This window comes from Coffea arabica, chromosome 8c (assembly GCF_036785885.1).
Source record: "Coffea arabica cultivar ET-39 chromosome 8c, Coffea Arabica ET-39 HiFi, whole genome shotgun sequence".
Taxonomy (NCBI): Eukaryota; Viridiplantae; Streptophyta; class Magnoliopsida; order Gentianales; family Rubiaceae; genus Coffea; species Coffea arabica.
In genome coordinates, this window is record NC_092325.1 from 43,043,771 (window position 1) to 43,065,532 (window position 21,762).

General features: G+C 37.2%; 3 protein-coding genes across 4 annotated transcripts; 1 reads left to right on the forward strand and 2 right to left on the reverse strand.

Annotated features, from left to right (window-relative positions):
* Nucleotides 1-3,013: 3,013 nt before the first annotated feature.
* On the reverse strand, nucleotides 3,014-5,487 carry LOC113706329 (uncharacterized). The gene is made up of 2 exons (XM_027228212.2): nucleotides 5,348-5,487; nucleotides 3,014-4,170 (listed from the first exon to the last, which is right to left on the reverse strand). The coding sequence occupies exon 2, from the start codon at nucleotides 4,148-4,150 to the stop codon at nucleotides 3,239-3,241; it is 912 nt and encodes a 303-aa protein (XP_027084013.1). The 5' UTR covers nucleotides 4,151-4,170; nucleotides 5,348-5,487; the 3' UTR covers nucleotides 3,014-3,238.
* Nucleotides 5,488-5,842: 355 nt separating this feature from the next.
* LOC113706909 (hsp70-Hsp90 organizing protein 3) lies at nucleotides 5,843-9,505 on the forward strand. The gene is made up of 7 exons (XM_027228966.2): nucleotides 5,843-6,935; nucleotides 7,978-8,266; nucleotides 8,385-8,470; nucleotides 8,599-8,822; nucleotides 8,927-8,993; nucleotides 9,079-9,138; nucleotides 9,262-9,505. Exons 1-7 carry the CDS (start codon nucleotides 6,027-6,029, stop codon nucleotides 9,373-9,375), a joined length of 1,749 nt encoding a protein of 582 aa, XP_027084767.1. The 5' UTR covers nucleotides 5,843-6,026; the 3' UTR covers nucleotides 9,376-9,505.
* Nucleotides 9,506-15,611: 6,106 nt separating this feature from the next.
* LOC113706771 (elongation factor G-2, chloroplastic) lies at nucleotides 15,612-19,891 on the reverse strand. Of its 2 annotated transcripts, none has more exons than XM_027228759.2 (4): nucleotides 19,466-19,891; nucleotides 17,105-18,519; nucleotides 16,155-16,667; nucleotides 15,612-15,903 (listed from the first exon to the last, which is right to left on the reverse strand). In XM_027228759.2, exons 1-4 carry the CDS (start codon nucleotides 19,740-19,742, stop codon nucleotides 15,733-15,735), a joined length of 2,376 nt encoding a protein of 791 aa, XP_027084560.1. In that variant the 5' UTR covers nucleotides 19,743-19,891; the 3' UTR covers nucleotides 15,612-15,732. The 2 variants fall into 2 exon arrangements, with proteins under 2 accessions (XP_027084560.1, XP_071919207.1); XM_072063106.1 differs by having other exon boundaries at nucleotides 17,105-18,516; nucleotides 19,466-19,887.
* Nucleotides 19,892-21,762: the final 1,871 nt, after the last annotated feature.

Consider the following 21,762-nt stretch of genomic DNA (forward strand, 5'->3'; position numbering starts at 1 on the left):
TGCCTTTCTCCCTCTCCCCCTCATCCTTCCCCTTTACCCAGTTTGTATGACCCCTTTTTTTCCTCCTCTCCCTTTCCCCCACTCCTTCCCCACCACCCACAAATGAAACTCTTAAGTGTTATTTTGTAAAACCCACAAATGAAACTCCGGCGTCTGTGAAAACCCACAGATGAAACTCTTAAGTGTTATTCTGGTCCAAGGCATTTCTGGAACGCCTTGTTGCGATAACCATGGAATATGCAGAACGCCTTTCCCCCACTCCTCCCCCACCACCCATTTGCACCAGATTGCAGGGAGGAGGAGGGGGAGGGAAGGCTGAAAATTGCAAAAAAAAAAAAAAAGTTTCTGCTGGGCATTGACTGTCGGGTGGGGAAGAGGGAGGGGGAAGGGCAGAGGGGAGGAGAGGGGTGGTGGGTAGGAGATGGGAAGAGAAAATGCGAAAAAAAAAATTTTTTTGCTAGGCATTGATTGCGTCTTGACTGCTGGGCATTGACTGCCGGGCGAGGGAAGAGGGAGGGGGAAGGGCAGAGGGGAGGAGAGGGGTGGCGGGTAGGAGATGGGGAGAGAAAATGCACAAAAAAAAAAAAATTGCTGCAGATTGCGGGGCTGAGGGAGAAGACGGGGGGAGGGGGTGGCGGGGCTGAGAGAGAAGGCGGGAGGAAGGGGTGGCCGGGCAGAGGGGGAAGGGGGAGGGGGGTGGCGGGGCAGAGGAGGTGGCGGGAGGAGAGGGGTGGCGGAGGTAATGGGGAAGAAGAAGAAGAAAGAAAAGAAAAAGGAAAGAAAGAAAAAGAAAGAGAAAGAGAAAGAGAAAAGGAAAGAAAAAAAGAAAAGGAAAGGAAAAAAAATTTCACCTTACAAAAACTTCTACAAAATTTTTTCAAAAACTTCTACAGTATACTACAGTAATGTTTTAGATAAACTCCCAAAAAACTCAGATTCCAAACAGGCCCCTAATTAATAGTCCAACCTAATCTTATGCTGGTTCACTGGGTTGACTGATTCGATCACCAAACCAAACCGAATCAAGTTTTATAACTATGAACAATCCAACGAAGCATAAGGTCCTCACCTCTTGCATGGATAGCATAAAAGATTTGGAAACATTCGACATCGACATTGTTCTCATGATTTCATACAGTTTTGTCATCAAATGACCTCTCTGCTAAGAAAATTGACCTTGGAAAAAACTGAAGGTGGGAAAATCATCAAAGTTTGAGGGCAAAACGGAAAATATCTTCTCGGTTTCAATAATCCCTGTCTCAACTGCAATCTGTCCTACTTCATCTTTAGTCACGCAAAGGCCTCTCTAGCTTTAAATTTTAAGCAGCCAAGTGAAATTGCTCCAGCGGAAATATAGGGCCTGTTTGGAACCTAGTTTTTTGGGAGTTTGTCTAAAACTTTACTGTAGTGCACTGTAGAAGTTTTTAAAAAAATTTTGTAGAAATTTTTGTAAAGTGACAAATTTTGTAGAAGTTTTTGTAAGGTGAAAAATTTTTTTTTTCTTTTTTTTTCTCTTTCCCTTTCTTTTTCTTTTTCTTTTTCTTTCTTTCCTTTTTTCTTTTCTTTCCTTTTTTTTTTTTTCTTCTTCTTCTTCTTCCCCGTTACCTCCGCTACCCCCAGCTGCAACTCCACCTCCCACCGCCCCCTTCTACCCCGCCTTCCCCCTCTCTCCCGCCGCCCCTCTCTGCGCCACCCTCCTCTGCCCCTTCCCCCTCCCCCCGCCTTCCCTCTCTCCCCCGCTGTCCCCCTCCCTGCCCCTTCCACCTACCCCCGCCGCCTCTCTCTCCCCCGCCTTCCCCCTTCCCCCTTCCCCCTCCCCCGCAGCCCCCCTCTGCCCCTTCCCCCTCCCCCTGCCTTCCCTTTCTCCCCCTCCCCCCGCCGCCTCTCTCTCCCCCGCCTTCCCCCCCGCAGCCCCCCTTTCCTCGCCACCTCTCTCTCTCCCGCCTTCCCCCTCTTCCCGCTGTCCCCCTCTGCCCCCCTCGCCGCCCCTCTCTGCGCCACCCCCTTCTGCACCGGACGTAGAGAGAAAAAAAAAACAAGAGAGAATGATGGCAGGGGAGGAAGAGGGGGAGAGGGAAAAAAATGGGGAAAAAAAAAAGACCGGCACCGGCACCGGCACCGAAAATTGGTGATGAAGCCGGCAATGGAGGTGGTGGTGGGGGAGGAAGAAGAAGAAAAGAGGAAGGGAATTTTTTTTTTTTTTTTGTGTTTTGGATATTTTAAGTGTGTAGTTTAAAAATTTTGATAAGTTTTTTGGGGTTCCTGTAGCAAAAGTTGTTAAAAAACTAGTTTTATACAAACTTGGTAAAAAACCAAGCTTCCAAACAGGGCCATAGTCTCCTAAATCAACTTCATGCAGAGAAGTGTACCTCAACCAAAAACCTATTGAGATCTTCCTTGATACTCCCTCCGTCTCACTTTGATAGTTCCATTTCTTTTTTCACACAGTTTAAGAAAAAGTAGTTAACTTTGTTGGAAAAGTAAATTTAGATTGCTATTTTTCTAAAATACCCTCACATTAAATATGATACAACTTTATGGGAACTTAAATTAATGGTAAAAAAAAAAATCAACTCTCATTAAATGAAGTAAATTTATAGTAACAATGACTTACATTGAATAAGGATATTTTAAGAAAATTAAAATACAACTACATTCTTCAATTGAAAAGTAGACTACAATTTGAAACAAACGAAAAAAGAAAATGAGACTATCAAAATGAGACGGAGAAAATATATACAACTGTCGAGTACTACGGTGGTACGGTATACGTAGGCAGCAGGGGAAAACCTTGAGCTTGAAATATAGAAATATTACTTATTTAAAAAAATATTAAATAAAAAAAATAAATGGCAGTATATGACAAGATATGGCCATAGATCCAGTATGTCTTGCATTCTACTATTGCTTCAACCGAAGACAAAATTGGTTGGCAACCTAATGAAGTTAGTTCGTGGATTCTATAAGCAAAAACTCCTTTATTGTGGGTAGCCTTGTGGATTCTCATTTGAAGTGGCATGGAAGATAACCGCCTTTATTGGCAAAATATTAAGGAAACAAATAAATCTACTCCGGGCACTATAATCATAGTTACTCGACTCTCATACTTATTCCTACCAGTATCATGAGGTAAGTGTGCCAGGAAGCCAAGGGAATTCATGCCTTTTGTAATTTATACTTGTTCCATCCATCCAGCAAGAATTCTAACTAATTTGCACATCACCAATTTTAGTAGCTTTCAGTATTTTCCTCTCCAAGAATACCACTTCAATTTTATCTGGAACCACAAAGGAGGAGTCCCTAAAATCCCTCGATTCAGCCTTGGATCAAACACATCAAACTGCACACGGCTTAGAGAATCCAAAATGGCCTCAGCAGGCACAGAAGGTAGGAGTACAGGCCGAGCCTCGGCAGGCACTGTTCCGTACAACTCACGGGCTTTTAGCAAATGCACATTGGCTACAGATGCTATTTCAAAAACTGCATTACATATTCCCTCACGAGAATCAATTTGAATCTCTCTCCGACCACCCTGATTCACCAGCAATCCATGCTTCTCCGCCACCTGAGCAGGTATGTAGGAAAAATGACGGTTGCGACTGGCATGGTAAGACAATGACCTGAGCAGCACAAGGAGACCGCTAGCCTTGCCTATATGTGATGCAGCATGATCTGCAGCAGTGGATGTAATACCACCAGCTTGAAGGGTTATGTACAGTAGTGTGGATGCAGTATCCTCAGCATATCGCTCTAGTTCTTCAATAGCTTCTGGAATGTTAGTAACCTCTCTTTTGGCATCATTTATGCGAGCTTCCACTGATCTTTTCAGCCAGCTTTTGCTTATTTTATGCTCAGAACGGATAGATGTTAAAGCCTGGGCAACCGGATGCTCAATTAACTCGTGGGAGAAAATTTTGTCTATGGCTTCTTGCCACCATAGTAGGCGCACAAGGCCGATTTTAGGATCAGAAGCAACATCCATAGCTCTAGCTGTTTCAACATTAAAAGCACGTAATGCAAAGGCAGCCCTTCGCATGTTTGGCGGAAGTTCAAGAAGGCAAAGGTAATGAGGATAATCATAATTTCGTACTTGCTGCACACAATAGGAGAAGGCCGCTCTTAGGCCACTAGATGTAGAAGCACCACTCATCTGATGTAAACAATGATTCTCTGCCAATGGCAATTAGAAAGTCAGAAGCTAAATACTTCAATACAAATTAGAAGACAAAGAAGGAAATCAGTCAAACACAATGACAGAAATGGAAAGTGAAACTCAAGTTTCTAAACCAAGTATTCTATGTTGATATGAAGGGGAAGAGAGCAAGTATTTTTACTTAAACGACTAAGAATTAACTGCCAGGCTTTTGCTTAAATTGACCCTTCATTGAAGATTTTCATTAATCAGCCATGAGTCTGACTTGAATTGCTGTACGTGATTGGACACTATTACCATACATCCAAGACATAATCTTGAAACTAAAAAAGCACAACTGAAAGCTTACATATATTAAGAGGCAAGTATCAACAAATGTAGAGATCATTTTTCTTGCTTAACAATAGCGCACATAGTCCAGTAGGATCTATAATTTTTCTAATTAACTCAACCCGGCTGACCAGTAAAATTCAAAGCACAATTAGCATTTTAAGTTGATAATTAAAGAACAACCTGAGTATCCTTTAGTAAGAAAACTGAAGCTCTTAAGACTAACCAAGTATAAGAATGAATATTACTGAATATAATCCATGTCCAAATCCATATTACTGAATTTTCTTTACTTTACTCAAGCAAACTATTTCAGAAAAGTTCTTATCAGGTAAAATAGTATAAATCTTCAATGAGCCAAAAGATATGATGTCTCCAAACTTATTTTTCGTTAATATGCCATATATCTGCTCTTTTACACGTTAATTGCCATATCTTTCTTATTCAAACACATTAACCAAATTATAGAATCTTTCTTTTCCAATCACACCCACCTGACTCCTGAGGGCAAACCCCATTGACAAATGGTTACCAAAAAAAAAAATAATAATAATAACCTAGGTAAAAAGCAAAGCTCATACATGCACATGTGAAAATCAAATACCGTCAAGGAGAAAGAAAGAACCCATTTAAATCAACTCAAGAATGCGTACAAGAACAAAAAGCTAAAAGCTGCGAAAAGGGCCAAAATTGTTCTTTTTTTTTTTTTTTTTCTTTTGGGGAGGGGGCAAAAATTGTTCAATAGATAAAATCCCATTGTATCTACATAAATTCTAGCAATCACCAATTTAGAGACAAATTCATCAATAACAATAAAAAAAATGCATTTTTAAGTACTACATACAAGTAAATGACAGTACTGACCTTTAAGAGCAATTGAAGCAGCATCCCATAAAAGTTCCCAAGCGGTAAATCGCAGAGAGAGAGAAAGGTTTAAGGGGTCAGTGGAGCAACCTGTGATATTCTCCGATCAGAGGGAGGAAATTTTATGACGTCGCCGGAGAAGAAAGTTGCCATCCGCAATCGGAGAATGAAGTGCTAAGGGAGAGAGATGAGAGAGAGTTATGTCTGTAACTGTGAGCTAAATAACCCAAGAAAAAATATCCATGTTTAAGATGACCCGTTTAGGATCCGCGTCTCAACCCATCTCTGCGTGGAATTAGTATTGGAAATATTAAATACTAGTCTGACTGTGCCACTTTTAGTATTTAGCAACAAGTATTTTGTTTTTCCTATCGTTGAGAAAAAAAAAAAAAAACAAGTATATTTATTTTCCTTAGGAGAAACTTAATTCCAAAATCCCGCCCGCCGAACATTCCAGAACACCACTGCTTAGTCCGGAGTCACTGCTTGACTCCTAGAATCCTCTGGTCTCCTCGTCCTCCTTTTTTTTATAAACCTCTCGTCCCCAAACCCCATCTGCCAATCCATCTGCTCTAAACCCACCTCCCCCCAAAAAGAAAAAGAAAGAAAAAAAACAGAAGCAGCTTAATCCTCCATACCCAAGATTAGCTTCTTTCTAATTACTTTTATTGATTGATTAATGGCTGACGAAGCCAAGGCCAAGGGCAACGCCGCCTTCTCTGCCGGAAAGTATGAGGAGGCCATCCGCCACTTCACGGAGGCTATTAATTTCTCCCCAACTAACCACGTCCTCTACTCCAATCGATCCGCCGCCTATGCTTCTCTTGGTAAGTATTCCGACGCGCTCCCCGACGCCGAGAAAACCGTCGAGCTTAAACCCGACTGGTCCAAGGGCTATTCCCGTCTCGGGGCGGCTCATTTAGGTTTGCGTCGCTACGACGACGCCGTTTCGGCGTACAACAAGGGTCTTGAGATTGACCCCAATAATGATGCTCTTAAATCTGGGCTTGCTGATGCTCAATCTGCTCAGGCCCGATCCAGGCCCGCGCAGCAACCTCCAAGCCCGTTTGGGGATGTTTTCTCCGGGACGGAGATGTGGGCGAAGCTTACGGCGGATCCCTCAACGCGGGCTTTGCTCCAGCAGCCTGATTTTGTGAGGACTATGCAGGATATTCAGAAAAATCCCAGCAGTTTGAATACGTATCTCAAGGACCAGAGGGTAATGCAGGCTCTCGGGGTGTTGTTGGGCTTGAAGTTGAATGCGAGAGGTGGGCCAGAAGAAGATACCGAAATGCCCGAGTCGTCGCCGGAGCGCAAGAGGCCTGCGGAGGCTGAGCCTGTGAAGGAGGAGAAGAGACCTGAGAAGGCGCCCGAGCCGGAACCGGAACCAATGGAGCTTTCAGGGGAAGTGAAGGAGGTTAAGGAGAGGAAAGCCCAGGCCCAGAAGGAGAAGGAAGCTGGGAATGCTGCCTATAAAAAGAAGGATTTCGAAGCTGCAATCCAGCATTACACTAAAGCTTTTGAGCTTGATGATGAGGATATTTCCTTCCTCACCAATAGGGCAGCAGTGTACTTGGAAATGGGGAAGGTATGATATACCAAAATTTCGAAAGCTTTTTCTTCCTTTGTCAATTTACGGTATATGCATTATTTAGAAGTTTATGGCTATTTATGCATTTGATTGGTGCATATGTCTTCCATTCTTCTACAGTTTAGAGCTTGCCATGTTGGGGTGTGTGGTATATCACTAGTTTAGGTGTATGTGATACTTGATAATTTGGTGGTTTGATTTTTACGTGGATATTGGCATTGTACGTTAGAAGTGTTAGAGGATTGAGTGGAGTCCCAATATTGATTGTCCTGATTTTGAGGGGAGTATCTCCTTTTGGGCAATCGATATGGGAGCTGGTGTTGGAAGTGGAGAAGTTGATGTTGTTTGCCCTGGGGGAAAACAGATAGTATGTGATTACAGAACAAAAGTACAGTTTGAAATTTCATGAGTTATTTGGTTGGGGGTTATTCAGCGGGGATGATGTATCGGGTAATTGAGGATATTATGAAGTACCTATTTTCCACCGGGTGCCATTTTGCCTATATTCCTGGGAGTGACATCTTTACGTGGCACTTTTTGACGATACAGTATTATTTTTATTATTTTGCTTGCTGTTGCTTTCAAGTTTTCTTCTTACGCACATTGAGAAGTGTATTGTGATTCTAGATGATCTTGACTCTCTTTCAAGTTTGTTTCTTGATCAATTATTTGACTGCAATAAATTTAGCATTTTTGGCTTATGTCTTGGATTTGCTTGACTGGCGTCTGTAAGGAACATAGTTAGTATGCTGGGTTTTGGAAGCGCGGATGATTTTTGAGATACTGGTGTTTTTACATATTGAGATGTTAGTATAAGAGGCCTGCAGGGATTATTCTAAAGACAACAGATGTAGGATGGGGAGGGAAAAAAAATTCAGTTTTGCTTTGACTCGTTTTAGGGATGCCATTTTTGTACTTCCCTCAAAGGTAGTTTATGGAATTATTGTGAGACATGACTTCAATCAAATGTGTAGTCTACTTTTTTATTTCATTAATTTTGATTCACCATCCTTGATAATTGTGGTTGCATGAACAACAGTATGAGGATTGCATTAAAGACTGTGACAAAGCAGTTGAAAGAGGAAGAGAGCTGAGGTCAGACTTCAAGATGATCGCAAGGGCTCTGACAAGAAAGGGAACTGCCTTAGTCAAGATGGCAAAATGTTCAAAGGATTATGAACTTGCTATTGAGACTTTCCAGAAGGCACTGACAGAGCACCGCAATCCTGACACACTGAAGAAGCTCAATGAAGCTGAGAAGGCAAAGAAAGAACTAGAGCAACAGGAGTATTTTGATCCACAGATAGCTGATGAGGAGCGTGAAAAAGGTACCCTATCCACCCCCAACACCCCCCTTGGGTGTGTGTGTGTGTGTGTGTGTGTGTGTGTGTGTTCTTTTTGTTGCCCCAATGTAGATATTAAATACTTGCAATATTCATATTGTAGGGAATCAGTATTTTAAAGAGCAGAAGTTCCCAGAAGCTGTCAAGCACTACACAGAATCCATCAAGAGGAACCCAAAAGATCCAAGGGTATTTCCTTATCTCAAGATTGTGTATTTGGAAAGTTAGGCTGCGTAAAAGAACATATGCTTCTGTGTTGGATAGTGAACTCTTTCTTTCAGCTGTCATAATGCATGATTTATTTGCTTTGTTTTCAGGCTTATAGTAACAGGGCTGCTTGCTATACAAAGCTAGCGGCTTTACCTGAGGGATTGAAAGATGCTGAAAAGTGCATTGAGCTTGATCCAACATTTGTCAAGGGGTATACAAGAAAGGGTGCTGCCCAGTTTTTGATGAAAGAATATGAAAAGGCTTTAGAAACATACCAGGAAGGATTGAAGCTTGATCGCAACAACCAGGAATTGCTAGATGGCGTTAGAAGGTAAATTATATGATACACCCTTGAATGTCTCTTCTTTTGAATAATACGTTTGCAGCATCTTCAATCCAGTGATGATTGGGTGACTGAAAAAAAAATCACTGCAGATGTGTAGAACAAATTAACAAGGCAAGCCGCGGGGATCTAACCCCTGAGGAGCTAAAGGAAAGACAGGTTTGATCATCTCCTCCTGTAGTTGATTACTAAGATATGTTATATGTAAAAATCTAATATGGGGTGGGGTCATTGGGATTTGCAGGCCAAGGCAATGCAGGATCCTGAAATCCAAAATATCCTCACTGATCCAGTAATGAGACAGGTAGATTTCTAGCATCCATGTAGTGTTTCCTACACAATGCCAGAGCTCTTGAACTTGAGTCAATGTGGATTTCCAGCGCCCATCTGCTGTCATGTTTCTAATCCGGATTTCTTGTTTGCCCAGGTGCTGAATGACTTCCAGGATAATCCAAGAGCAGCACAAGAACACATGAAGAACCCTCTTGTGATGAATAAGATACATAAACTAGTCTCTGCAGGAATTGTCCAGATGAAATGAAATGACAAGAAACCAAATTGGAAATAGGACACAACAAAATTCATCATGTGAATGTTTTTGTGTGAATTTCACTGGTTTGATGGTGAACTGGTCAACATTTTAATAATTTTTTAGATGCTTCCTTCTTGAATCCCTTTTTGATGGTAACTTGTTGGTTTTCTTCCTTTTTTTGGTTTTCTTTTGGATGTTTTCTAGCTGATTAAAGATACAGACTTTAATTTGGCAAAAATTTGTCTTCAACTGAGTGTCTAAAAATGTCTTTTCATCTCTGTCTAATTAGGCCAATGGCCTGCTTTTGGATCTGACTGACTGGGTTAATTGGCCTTGAATCCCACACCATTTCTATCGTTAATTTTTCTTTCAATTTTTTGTTTGTCAGACTAAAATAGAATTTTAAATACAGTGTAATAAGTATTTTCTGTCAAATCTTCCCACTGAACCAGTGGAATGCCCAGCGCCCGTCTGTTTGCCTTTCATCATGTAAACATTTCTTCGCTGCTTCGAGACGCTTCAGTAACGAACATCTGTCTCTATGGATGCGTGATCTTTTGCTTCTTCCGAAGGGGTCGCTTGCAGGCAAGCCTTAGAAAAATCTTAGAAACCGCTTCTTAAGTTTTTCATAACTAGTGTTTTGAAATGATATTGTATATATATATATATTATGGTACAGAATAATAAATATATATACTAAAAATTTTAAAGAAGATATGCTTAATATTTTGAAAAAAAAATTAATATATAATGATTTACATGATAAAAGAATTGTTAATGCATTTAAGGAGAGGGTTAGGTTGGATGGTAAGGTGAGAAGAGTTTTCTTAAAAAAAGTCAATTTATCAATATCTAACAAAACATATTATGTTATATTCATATATCAATACTCATAATATAAAAAAATAAATTATAACCAATTTATTTTCTTCCATTTTTAGAAAAAAAATCTTTCTCCTATCTTGTGCCCCTATAATTGTTGAATGCATTTAGATTATCATTTTTCATAAACTTTAACGTATATTTAAAAAAAATCTACGTAATATGTGTTTTTAGAATTCTCAAAATTATTAAAAATCACCATTATTTCTCTCTTCCCCTATCCGACACCTAGTCATGAGATGTCTCCTACGACTTTCATATCTTCTATTATGGTACCACTCTCTCTATTATTATTTTTTTGTCATCTCGGTCATATTCCTGCAATCCCATTTCTCCTTCTCTCCCTTCTCTGCCCATCCTTGTAATCCATATTTTTTTTTCAACTTTTCCTGCCACTTTTCAACTTCTCACCATTTTCTTCCCTCCCTCCCCTGATACCTAACCTCTAAATTCATATCCCTGCAACCCAATATATTTAACTTTTTACCTATCATAATGAAAATATAATTTTGAAAATTGATTACAATGGTTGCAATTATTAGTATCTAATAATGGGAATGAAAAACTGATAATATCTATAATATCCTCAAGTACTACAATCAATATATATATATATATATATTTAACATAGCAAATACATATTTACATATGAAGACAGCAATAAGAATACATAAATAATTAATGATATCAAAAGTTATCCTTAGTGTTTGGGTTTTGCACTCTTATTCAAATCTAATGTCAAATTTGGACCAGATATATACAAATTAAGTAGTATTTTAGGGTTGAATGTTCTATATCTTTCTCTTAAACTATAATGTTACTTTTTAAAAAAAATTTGGTAGAATTGGTGTTGTTATTATCATTATTTTTTTTTACCAAAAATGAATATTTAAAAAAAATTCCACATTAAAAGGCTAGTAGTACTTTGTTTTTTATTTAGTGATTTCATAATTTGGATTTCACGAATAGTACCATTCTTGATTTTTTAAATCCACGACATTATTTCATGAATATTTTTTTATTTAATTTTACCCTTTTACTTAGGATTACTAAGTTAAAAGATAAAATATTGTCATTTACTTTTTTACTTTTACTAAGTTTGGCAATGCTTTCTTTTTATTTACCTTCCCACTAATAAACTTCAAACCAAATTTCTGTATAAGTGGAGTCACTACTTTTTTAAATTAGAAAAGCATGGAAGTCACTTCTTACTTAAGAAAATATTATTTGCACTCCATTTTTTATTATTTGCAATTCCACTATTTGTTTTATCATATAGTATAATTAAGGAAAATTATATAACCAAACTGATTATTGAAGTGTGAATAACAAAAATGAAGTGTAAATAATCTTACTTATTTAAATTAATAAGAAAGTATGAAAAGATGTTCTATTTGTTTTCTTTTCTTATGATCTTATAGAAGTTTTAATTGTTGTAGAATCATAAATACCGCAAGACAATCGGAAACATGATGGGTTGAAGTTCAAATAGGATAACATGCATATTAACCAACAATTTGAAATGAAATGATTTTATAAGGTAACCAACAATTTCAAATGTGAAGAGTAGATATGGAAGTTGAAAGAAATATATTTTATAAATTAAATTAAATGTGAAATGCTAGAAAAATGGAATTGGTAGTGGGAAGATGCATGGAGGCTTGTTACTAAAAATCCCTTGTCAAATTTATATAGATATAGATATCATTGCTCTCTTGAGATTTTTAAAATATCAAATGTGTTAAATGGATAACATTATCTTTGCACTCTTAATAACTATTTAATCCAAAAAATCAAAACAGAAAGAGAATTTTCAAATAAAAGAATATACATAGAAAAATGATCAAATTGTTATTCAATAATCATTCATATTTTTCTATATTGAGGGGAAATTTTAAATAAAAAATATAGATAGAAAAATTATGTAATTGCTTGGACAGGAGATTATTTGCCTAAATATATTTGTTTACATCATCATTACAATTTTTAATATACTTTTTTATCTTTCCAATTATTTTTTTATTTTACATACATCACATCACAAAAAGTACTACAGTAAAAATATCTCAAATAATTTACAATCCAAACACACTAGGGCGATTCATATTTCTCCATATCGAGTGGGCAAAGGATATAGATAAATTAAATCTAGATAAAATTAACCACTTACAAGAATTTTGTCAAGTAATTAATATTTTTAAAAAAATAATAGAACAATTATAAGGAAGTTAAAGTATTCTTTTAGTGAATATATTTTAATAAATTATGTACCAAAAACACGGGTCAGTATAGTGGTCAGAGGAGGGGTTTAGAGTCTTTTTTATTATCAAATTTACATATCTACGAATATTTTCTTTGTGTTAAAACGGCATTCATTATACTATATAATACCTTAATAGTTGTTGTATATCTATAAAATTATTCGTTATAGCATTTATAGTCGCTCATATTTTCATTTTTTTTTACTTTTTAATCTCATTTTATTTTTTATTGTTGTTGTAATCATTATAAGTTGCATAATATAAGGATAGTGTGAGAACAAAAATTTTATCTATCTTGCATTTCCTTCTAAAGGACTAAAATGTTACAAACAATGCCAATTTGAAGGGAGGTATGTGAGATTTTAAAAAAATATTAAAAGATTTTAAAAAATTAAGAAATGCTAAGTGATATTTTGAAAAACGTTAGAGGAGTTTTCTAAAATTATCTTTTTCTTTTTTTAAAAAAAAACTATTCCAACAGTAAGTACTAGTAATTTTTATTTCATAAATTCATTTATAATTGGAACCTGTCGAAGCTTGCAGCGGCGAGCTTATGTCATCTCCTTCACCATATATATATATATATTTTTCGACGCAGAGGTGTCCGGATCAATCTTTACGGGGTTCGACTAATCCCCTGCGGCCTGGACCCGGCGCCCCAACCCGACCCAAACATAATAAGTGCGGGGAGGAATCCAGCAGAGCAGAGACTCGATCTTGAGATCAAATGGTCACCAGTGGGAGGTGCTACCGCTGGACCATTCGCACAGGGCCATCTCCTTCACCATATACCACCAAAAATTTTAGAAGGCCCTCGATCTAGTGTAATCTCCTTGACCATATACCAGTTGGTCATTATCCGTTTATGAGCAAACAACCTAGAACTAGAAGGACCTCGACTTGATACGTTGTACACTTTCATTGCTCCAAACCTCCAACTATTATTTGTACTATAGGTACTTGAGCTGTGCAAAGCACAGCTTGGGCTCCCTAGAAATTTAGCCAAACACATAACATCAAATTATTTTGGCACATGATAAATCAATAGAAATATGGGAGAAAATTGGGCCTCAGAACAATTAAAATTAACAAATGTTATTTGAACTCTCATTTTTGTTAATCACATTTTCACTATTATTTTTATCATATAGTTTTTATTTATTGTAGGAATACAATTAATAAAATATGAAGTATAAATAAAATTTCCCTCAAAATTTGTTGTGAAGAGAAATTCCATCTATGAAGTTAATACCCCTATTTATTGTGATTTGAATAAAGATTTTTGAACTATTATTATGATAATACCCAAAAAAGAGAGAAAATCAATACACTACAAGTGCATTACTGTATTAATTAGCAGCATAGTCTTAGTTGTAACTAAATCAAAAGCAGTCATAATGCTTCCAGTATTTTAATAATGAAAAAAAGTTTAGAAAGCCACTAAGACATGTCACAATCTTCAACATCAATATAACTTACTCTAAAGTTTCACATTTTTCTTTCTTTATTTATTTAAATCCCGTTTAAAGGTGATAACATTATCCTGTAGCTCCAAAATATAAATAGCAAGGTTAGATAAAAAAATATGAATTGCTACGTTTCCATATCTACATATACAAATTAGAATTGAACCATTTTTTTTATTGCAAAAACATCTTCCTAATCAAAATTGAATTTTCTAACAATTTTTAATTGTGACTTCTACCACCAACTACAATTTTTATATGCCAACCCAATTGATACTACAGAACCTGAATAATTAAAAAACAATCAAAAATTAACGTTAGTTTAAATATATACAAAATCTTATAGAACACAGAGGTAGAAGAATGCCTAACTAGATTTATCTTGGTGGAAGCATCACATGATATATATTTTCTCTTTAAAAAATACACAAAATTGTAGATAATTATAAAATGTAACCAAAAAACAAAGAAAAGGAAAAAAAATGTGAAGTAAGAAATCAAATCATGGGAGGAGAAAAGAAAAGAAAGAATTATTGTTCTATTCTTCATAGAAAATGATCATTGGTATAAAATGAATTTTAAGATCTTTTTACATATTTTAATATTTCACATTTTATCCATGAAAAATACCAAATAATAGCATCATCCTATAAATTTAACAAACAAATGCCAGTTGACTATAACATTTTGATCGAAGAATAGAGCAAATATGAGAGATTAGACATGAAGAAAAAAAAAGGAAGAAAAGAAAATGTAAAATGGGATAAAAAAATAATAAAAACTTCTCTTTGTTAAGTAGCTAATCATCTCGACGAAAAAAAAGGAACATGGCAACAATTTTAGTTAGATTAGTTTTAAAAAATAAAAAAAAAACAGCACTTGTCGCAAGAAGAAGAAGAAGCGACGCAGTTGATTTTCTGAAGGAGAAAAAATATTTTAATTATTTTGGTCCAATTGAATCAAAAAAGGGAAGGAAAAATTTAGCTAAAATGACCAAGAATCCACTTGTCAAAAATATGTGCAATACATGTGTCAAAAAGATGGGGTGCTATAGTAACTTGGCTTTTTTCTTATATAATAGGTAGAAGGAAAAGTTTAGCTAATATATATATATATATATATATATATATATATATATATATATATATATATATATATATATATATATATATATATATATATATATTAACCCTTTTTATCAATTTCAGCTATTATTTCTAATGAAATCTACCTTAAAACAATATAATTTTGATCATCTTCAATCCCCCAATCATCATGTTTAATCCTCGCTATAATTACTAACCGTCGATCAACGAACTTAGTATTGTCAAATTTAGATGAAATCACATTTTTAAACTCCATTTTTTACCTAAATTACAAAATTGGACCTAAATTTCTATGAATCTTGCTAGTTATGAGTAGAATATGCCTTGTGTATTGTGGATGGTACACTTTTTGTTGAATAGTTTGAAGGCTAACCAGATAATTTACCCTCGGTTTACATTCTTGATTCTACGGCCAAAAGTTTTATTTCTGTGCACGGCAGGTGTAAGGGCAGTAAAACGCCCAAAAAAATTCATGTCAGATCGCGGCCGAAAGCTTGAAACGCTTGGAATTATGAGCTACACCCGCTTGCTTTTCTACCAAAACTCGTATTCAAAATTTCAAATATCAACACTTTTAGTACAAAAAGAATCGACTATTTCAAGTAGTATTTGGCATTGCTCTGCATCTACAGCTAAGTAATGCAAACCAGATTAAGCAGCCACAGCTTCCTCCTTGACTTGAGAGAGTTGATTTTGGATGTGTTGAGGAACCACGTCAAATTTGGCTAATTGCATGGTGTAGGAAGCACGACCTTTTGTCATCCCTCTCAGGGTACTGACGTATTGGAACATCTCTGCTAATGGAACTAAGGCATCAACAACCTGCATTGACAAAAACCATGATCCAATCAAAATTGGAATCCAAGCAGAAATATTTACCATATTTACTTAATCATGTCACCGAGGTCTCTGATTCGTCAGTAACAGATTGAATATCTCATGACATAGCCCTGACACTTTACCTTTTTTTTTTTTTTTTTTTTTCAATAAAGCATGGAAGTTGGTGTAAATAATGCAAACCAAAATCAAATGGTGACTTGATATAACCACAATAAGGTATCCTACAAACCTACCTTAAGGCCACCAGGTTTGTCACCAAATGTGTTGATCTGGCCTCTTCTTGAGTTCAGATCACCAATCACATCTCCTAAATGTTCTTCAGGGGTGACAACTTCAACCTTCATTATCGGTTCCAGCATCCTTGGAGCAGCTTTCCTCATCCCCTCCCTAAACGCTCCTCTAGCAGCCAGTTGGAAGGCCAGAACGCTTGAATCAACATCATGGTAAGAACCATCCACCAACACAGCACGGACATCGACCACAGGGTACCCCGCCAGCACACCATTGCTCATGCACTCTTCTAAACCTTTCATCACACCTGGAATATATTCTTTTGGCACAACTCCTCCCTTGATCTCACTCTTGAACTCATATCCACCACCAGGCTCCATGGGCTCAAACCTTACTGTGATGTCAGCAAACTGCCCTGCCCCACCAGATTGTTTCTTGTGGACATACTTTGTTTCGGTGACTTTTGAAATGCTTTCCCTGTAGTTTACTTGTGGTGCACCAACATTAGCTGCCACCTGCAAGCAATCAAAGCAGAATCAATACCGGTGAATTGTCAATTATCCTTTGCTTCAAAGAAATGAGTGCAGTTTACAGCGCAAGGACTCAATAACCATACACACATATCGTATAAAACACAAAACATTGACAAGCCTCCAACAATGGTGAATATTTTCTTCCCCAATTAGTTAGCTCATCTTCATTCCTGGTTAGGCAATGAAAGTTTAAATCTAAAAAGCTGGTTTTAGGTCTTACAGGAAAGCATCTTCAAAAAAGGAAGAGTACAAAGAAAGACAAAAATTAAGATTGCTGCTGGTTTGGCATTTTATTATATCATTTCTGTTCATAAACGTGGATGCCAGGATTAAGGAACTATAATTCGCTGAAACAATTTAAGTTTGAAGAAAAATGAAAACTATTGAAGCACGAAGGGCAAAAGATTGCATTATCGAACCTTAAATTCTCTTTTGAGCCGATCAACAATAATCTCAAGATGCAATTCTCCCATTCCTTCAATAACTGTTTGATTTGTCTCTTCATCCCTTGAGAAGTGGAAAGATGGATCTTCTTGAGCAAGCTTGATCAATCCATTGGCCATTTTATCAACATCAGCTTTGGTCTTGGGTTCAATTGCCACCTTAATGACAGGATCAGGGAAATCCATTCTTTCAAGAACAACAGGACTATCAGGATCACATAACGTTTCTCCAGTAATTGTATCCTTCAAACCAGCAAGAGCAACAATATCACCAGTTAAGACTGCCTTCACGTCTTCTCTACTGTTAGCATGCATTTCCAGGAGTCTACCAATTCTCTCTTTCTTACCTTTGTTTGCATTCAATACATAGGATCCTGCTTCAAGCTTCCCTGAATAGACCCTAACGAATGTTAGGGATCCCACGAAAGGATCACTCATTATCTTGAAAGCCAATCCAGCAAAAGGCTCACCGTCATCAGCAGACCTTTCAATAGTCACTTCTGGGTTCTCAGGGTCAGTCCCCTTCACTGCTGGCACGTCAAGAGGAGAAGGCAAATAATTCACAACTGCATCAAGAAGAGGTTGGACTCCCTTATTCTTAAAAGCCGACCCACATAAAACTGGAACAAAACTGCCAGAGATAGTTCCTTTCCTAATTAGTTTCTTGATTGTCTCCTCGTCAGGCTCGACTCCTTCCAGGTACTTCTCCATAGCACCATCATCCATCTCAACAACAGCCTCAATCATCTGCGCCCTGTAATCATCAGCTATCTCTTTAAGGTCAGCTGGAATGTCTTCATAGCTAAATTTTGCACCTAATTCTTCCCCAGACCAAATGACTGCTTTCATCTTGACAAGATCAACTATTCCTTGGAAATTATCCTCTGCACCAACTGGAATTTGAATCACAAGTGGCTTTGCACCCAAGTTTGTTACTATCATGTCTCTTGTTCGAAAGAAATTTGCTCCAAGACGATCCATTTTGTTAACAAAGCATATCCTGGGGACCCCATATCTGTCAGCTTGTCTCCAAACAGTTTCAGACTGAGGTTCCACTCCTGCAACACTGTCAAACAAGCAGATTGCACCATCCAATACCCTAAGCGCACGCTCCACTTCAAGAGTAAAGTCAACATGCCCTGGAGTATCAATAATGTTAATCCGATGCTTGTCCCAAACTGCAGTAGTGGCAGCAGATGTAATGGTGATTCCTCTCTCCTGTTCTTGTTCCATCCAATCCATTGTAGCTGTTCCCTCGTGCACCTCACCAATTTTGTAGTTTCTACCAGTATAATACAGAATCCTTTCTGTTGTAGTGGTCTTTCCTGCATCTATATGAGCCATAATTCCTATATTACGGTAATCCTCCAAAGGAACTGTCCTCTTCCCTGCTGCAGATGATTCAAACCAGAAAAGATATTTGGTTAGCTAGGTGGCAATACTATTTGACCATATAACACTGTTTGAACATTGTAATCTATAGTTACTCAGAATAGTATGAATAGCATATAACTGCCTCGCTTCAAACTTATTATTATTTTTTATATATATAAAAGGAGAAGCATAGAAGTCCCTGTGCTGTTTTACTCCATTGAATCATAAAAGCATTTCCGCAAAACTGAGTATGTTGCAAGCAAAAGGCATAACAATCAACTTGTTCAAATACTTCATATTTCAACAACAAGGAGAATTGTACATTCATGCATGTCCCAGAACCAGGAAACAATAATGAAAATTTTCTTTCTCATCTCCCCTCCACCCCAATCATATTATCACAGCTCATAAGTTCATGGGCTCGAGCTCACAGATAATCAACAGTAACTGAATTGCAAGCTAAAGAGAATCATTAAAACATGGAACCCCACTGTAAACTTCCCACCTCATAATATCTTGAAAAGCTAAGCAATTAATCAAACATAAAGAAGAAACAGATTCTTTCAATTAGATAATTCGAAATTGAACCATTTTCAGTCGAATTGCCAAAAAAAGACAGTAAAGATAACAACTTTATCCAATTTCTTCAACAAAAACCAAAAGGGTACCCCAAAATCACAGCAACACACACAGAGGCAAGAAGAAGCTATTCATCAAACACAAGAACAAAAGGAACCATTTAATCAGATAACTGAAAACCAAGAACTAAGAAGCACTTTCACTCAAACTAGCAAATGACAATAAATATAACGACTTTATCCAATTTCCTCGGTCAACAGCCCAAAGGGTATTCAGAAATCACCCCAAAAATCCAAATTCATCAAATATGCATCCCAACAACATAATAATCATAATTCCACAGCACATATCTATAAGACCAGCGAGAGAGAGAGAGAGAGAGACCGTCAGCAGCCATGGCAAAGACTGTGAAGCTACTCCGTTGTCTCTGCTTTTGAGGCATAATTGAGAGCTTTGAAGTTGAGCTAAGCCGCAGGGTCCCAAAGAATTCAGATAGAGAAGAAGAAGTAAGAGAGCGGACTCTAGCACTGTTGGCACTAATACGACGGCGTAGATGCTTGGAAGGAACTGGCCTTCTTGATGAGCCATTGAAGTTACAGAGTGGAGAAGCAGCTGTTGATGATGATGCAGATGACATCTTTAGCAATGCTTCTGCTGCCATTTTTTTTTTTTCTCTCACTCAAACACACACTACACTAGGCTAAGGCGTGTGCTTTATTTTCTGTTTTGTGTGCTTCTGGCGGTTGTTTATAAGGAGGGGTTTGGCTATAAGATTGAGTTGAGGCTGGGGATAACGAAATCGTATGAGATGGGGTGGAGGCTAGATGGGCCATTCTAATGCTTTTGTGGAGCAGTGGACCGGGGATGATTTTCTGTGGCCGATAATATAGGATTTATTTTCCTTTTCTTTTATGGTGCATTTGCACTTTTTTACTCGGATATGATTTTTGTTTTCTTTTAAAAAGGAACGTAAGAGTGACAAATAGCTTGGTCACTACTTTCTTATGACCCGGTTAAATTGTATGTTATATGAATATTTGTTTAAAATTTTACTATAATTTAGTGTAATTATTTTAAACACAATGTTGGCGTTTGTTAAGCACACTTTATTTTTCCAATGGAAAACAGCCGCCCCCCACCTTCCCTCCTCCTCTAGTCCTCTCCCTGCCATGCACCACCGCCAATCTCGCCAACCATCATCGACGCCTGCCTCTGCCACCCCTACCCTAAAACTTTTTCTACAACTTTTGGGTGTTTTAGAGAAGAAATTTTTGTGTCGATTTGGATCAACCTAGTTGATTTTTGACTAATCACATATTACCAATTAGACTTATAAAAATCCTACAAATTTACTTGAATTGTATTTAATGTAAAATCAGTGGGTTCCATAATCTAATCTGGAGTATTTTGATTCGTCTAAAATCTAATTACTGAGTTTGTCAAGGAATTGGTGCCAACCAAAATAAATTTAGCAGCTGTTACAGTAGGTAGTGTTTAAAATAAAATTTATTTAAGTTTTCTAAAACAAGCCATCCGAACAAACCTTTAATTACAGTGTCTACATAGATATGACTCTGCTCCATCCAACTTTGTCTCTCCATTTCCCTTGGTTGCTCCGGTTTGTCCATAAATGAAGAAGGAAGCTTCGTTAAAAAATAAAAATGAACAACAAAATAACCTCCCATAAATATATTTAATATTAAAATTCGGTTAGCCGTTTGATCAGCCAATCGCATGAGATGGCAAAAACAAAATCCACCAATCGAGTGATGATGGTATTAAAGATGCCACGTCCCGCCAGAAGCCTATACCCTTTGAAGTCCACTTCTCACTGAAGGGTATTGACGTTGGTAATGGCGGCCCTCCTAAAAGCCCAATCTCAGCAAACTTGGAGAGTGCAGCCCTGCAGGCTGGTGATGAACCACTTAGTAGGTCCACTCCTCTTGGTTTCATTTTCAGTTTCAGATATTCATGGGCGAGTCTACACCAATCGATTTTCGTCTTTGGATGCGAAACTCTAAAAAATGTTTCTGAGCGATGAGGTGAGTGAGGTGGAAGATGAAGAAATGGCCGTTTAGCATTTTTAATAAATTGGTAAGAAGAAGCGACAACCCAGTGGAGTAGTAGCAACTATCAATAGAAGATGTTCGCTGAAAAGATCATAAAATGTCCAGCCTAAACTCCAACGCCGTAATTATTGTGAAAATCCGAGATTGAAACGGTTGTCAGTATAACCGTCTCCGGCGGTTTCGCAAATTTCATTAAAATGTAAATACATTTATTTAAAAATAAATTAGTTTAAATATAAGCTAATTCATTTTATTTAGACCTCAGACATATCGTTAAAATTGGTATATATATTTAGAGGTGGCAAAATGGGCGGGATGGGCGGGATTTGCTTGGGTTTGAGATGGAACCGAGTTACATGGGTTTGGGCCCAATCTGACCCATATGTGTTTTGGGACTAACTTGGGCGGGATCACTTTGAGATGGGTTTAGATTGATCCCGCCCAATACCCAAATCTATTTTGTACATATTTTTTTTCCTTTAATTCATTTTTTATTTTTTATATAATTTTAATATTTTTGACTTATTAAATTTCTTTTAGTTTTATTAAATAAACATGCAAGTGCTTTATACTTAGGATCCCGCCAAAAATTGGATTAACAAATAAAGGAAA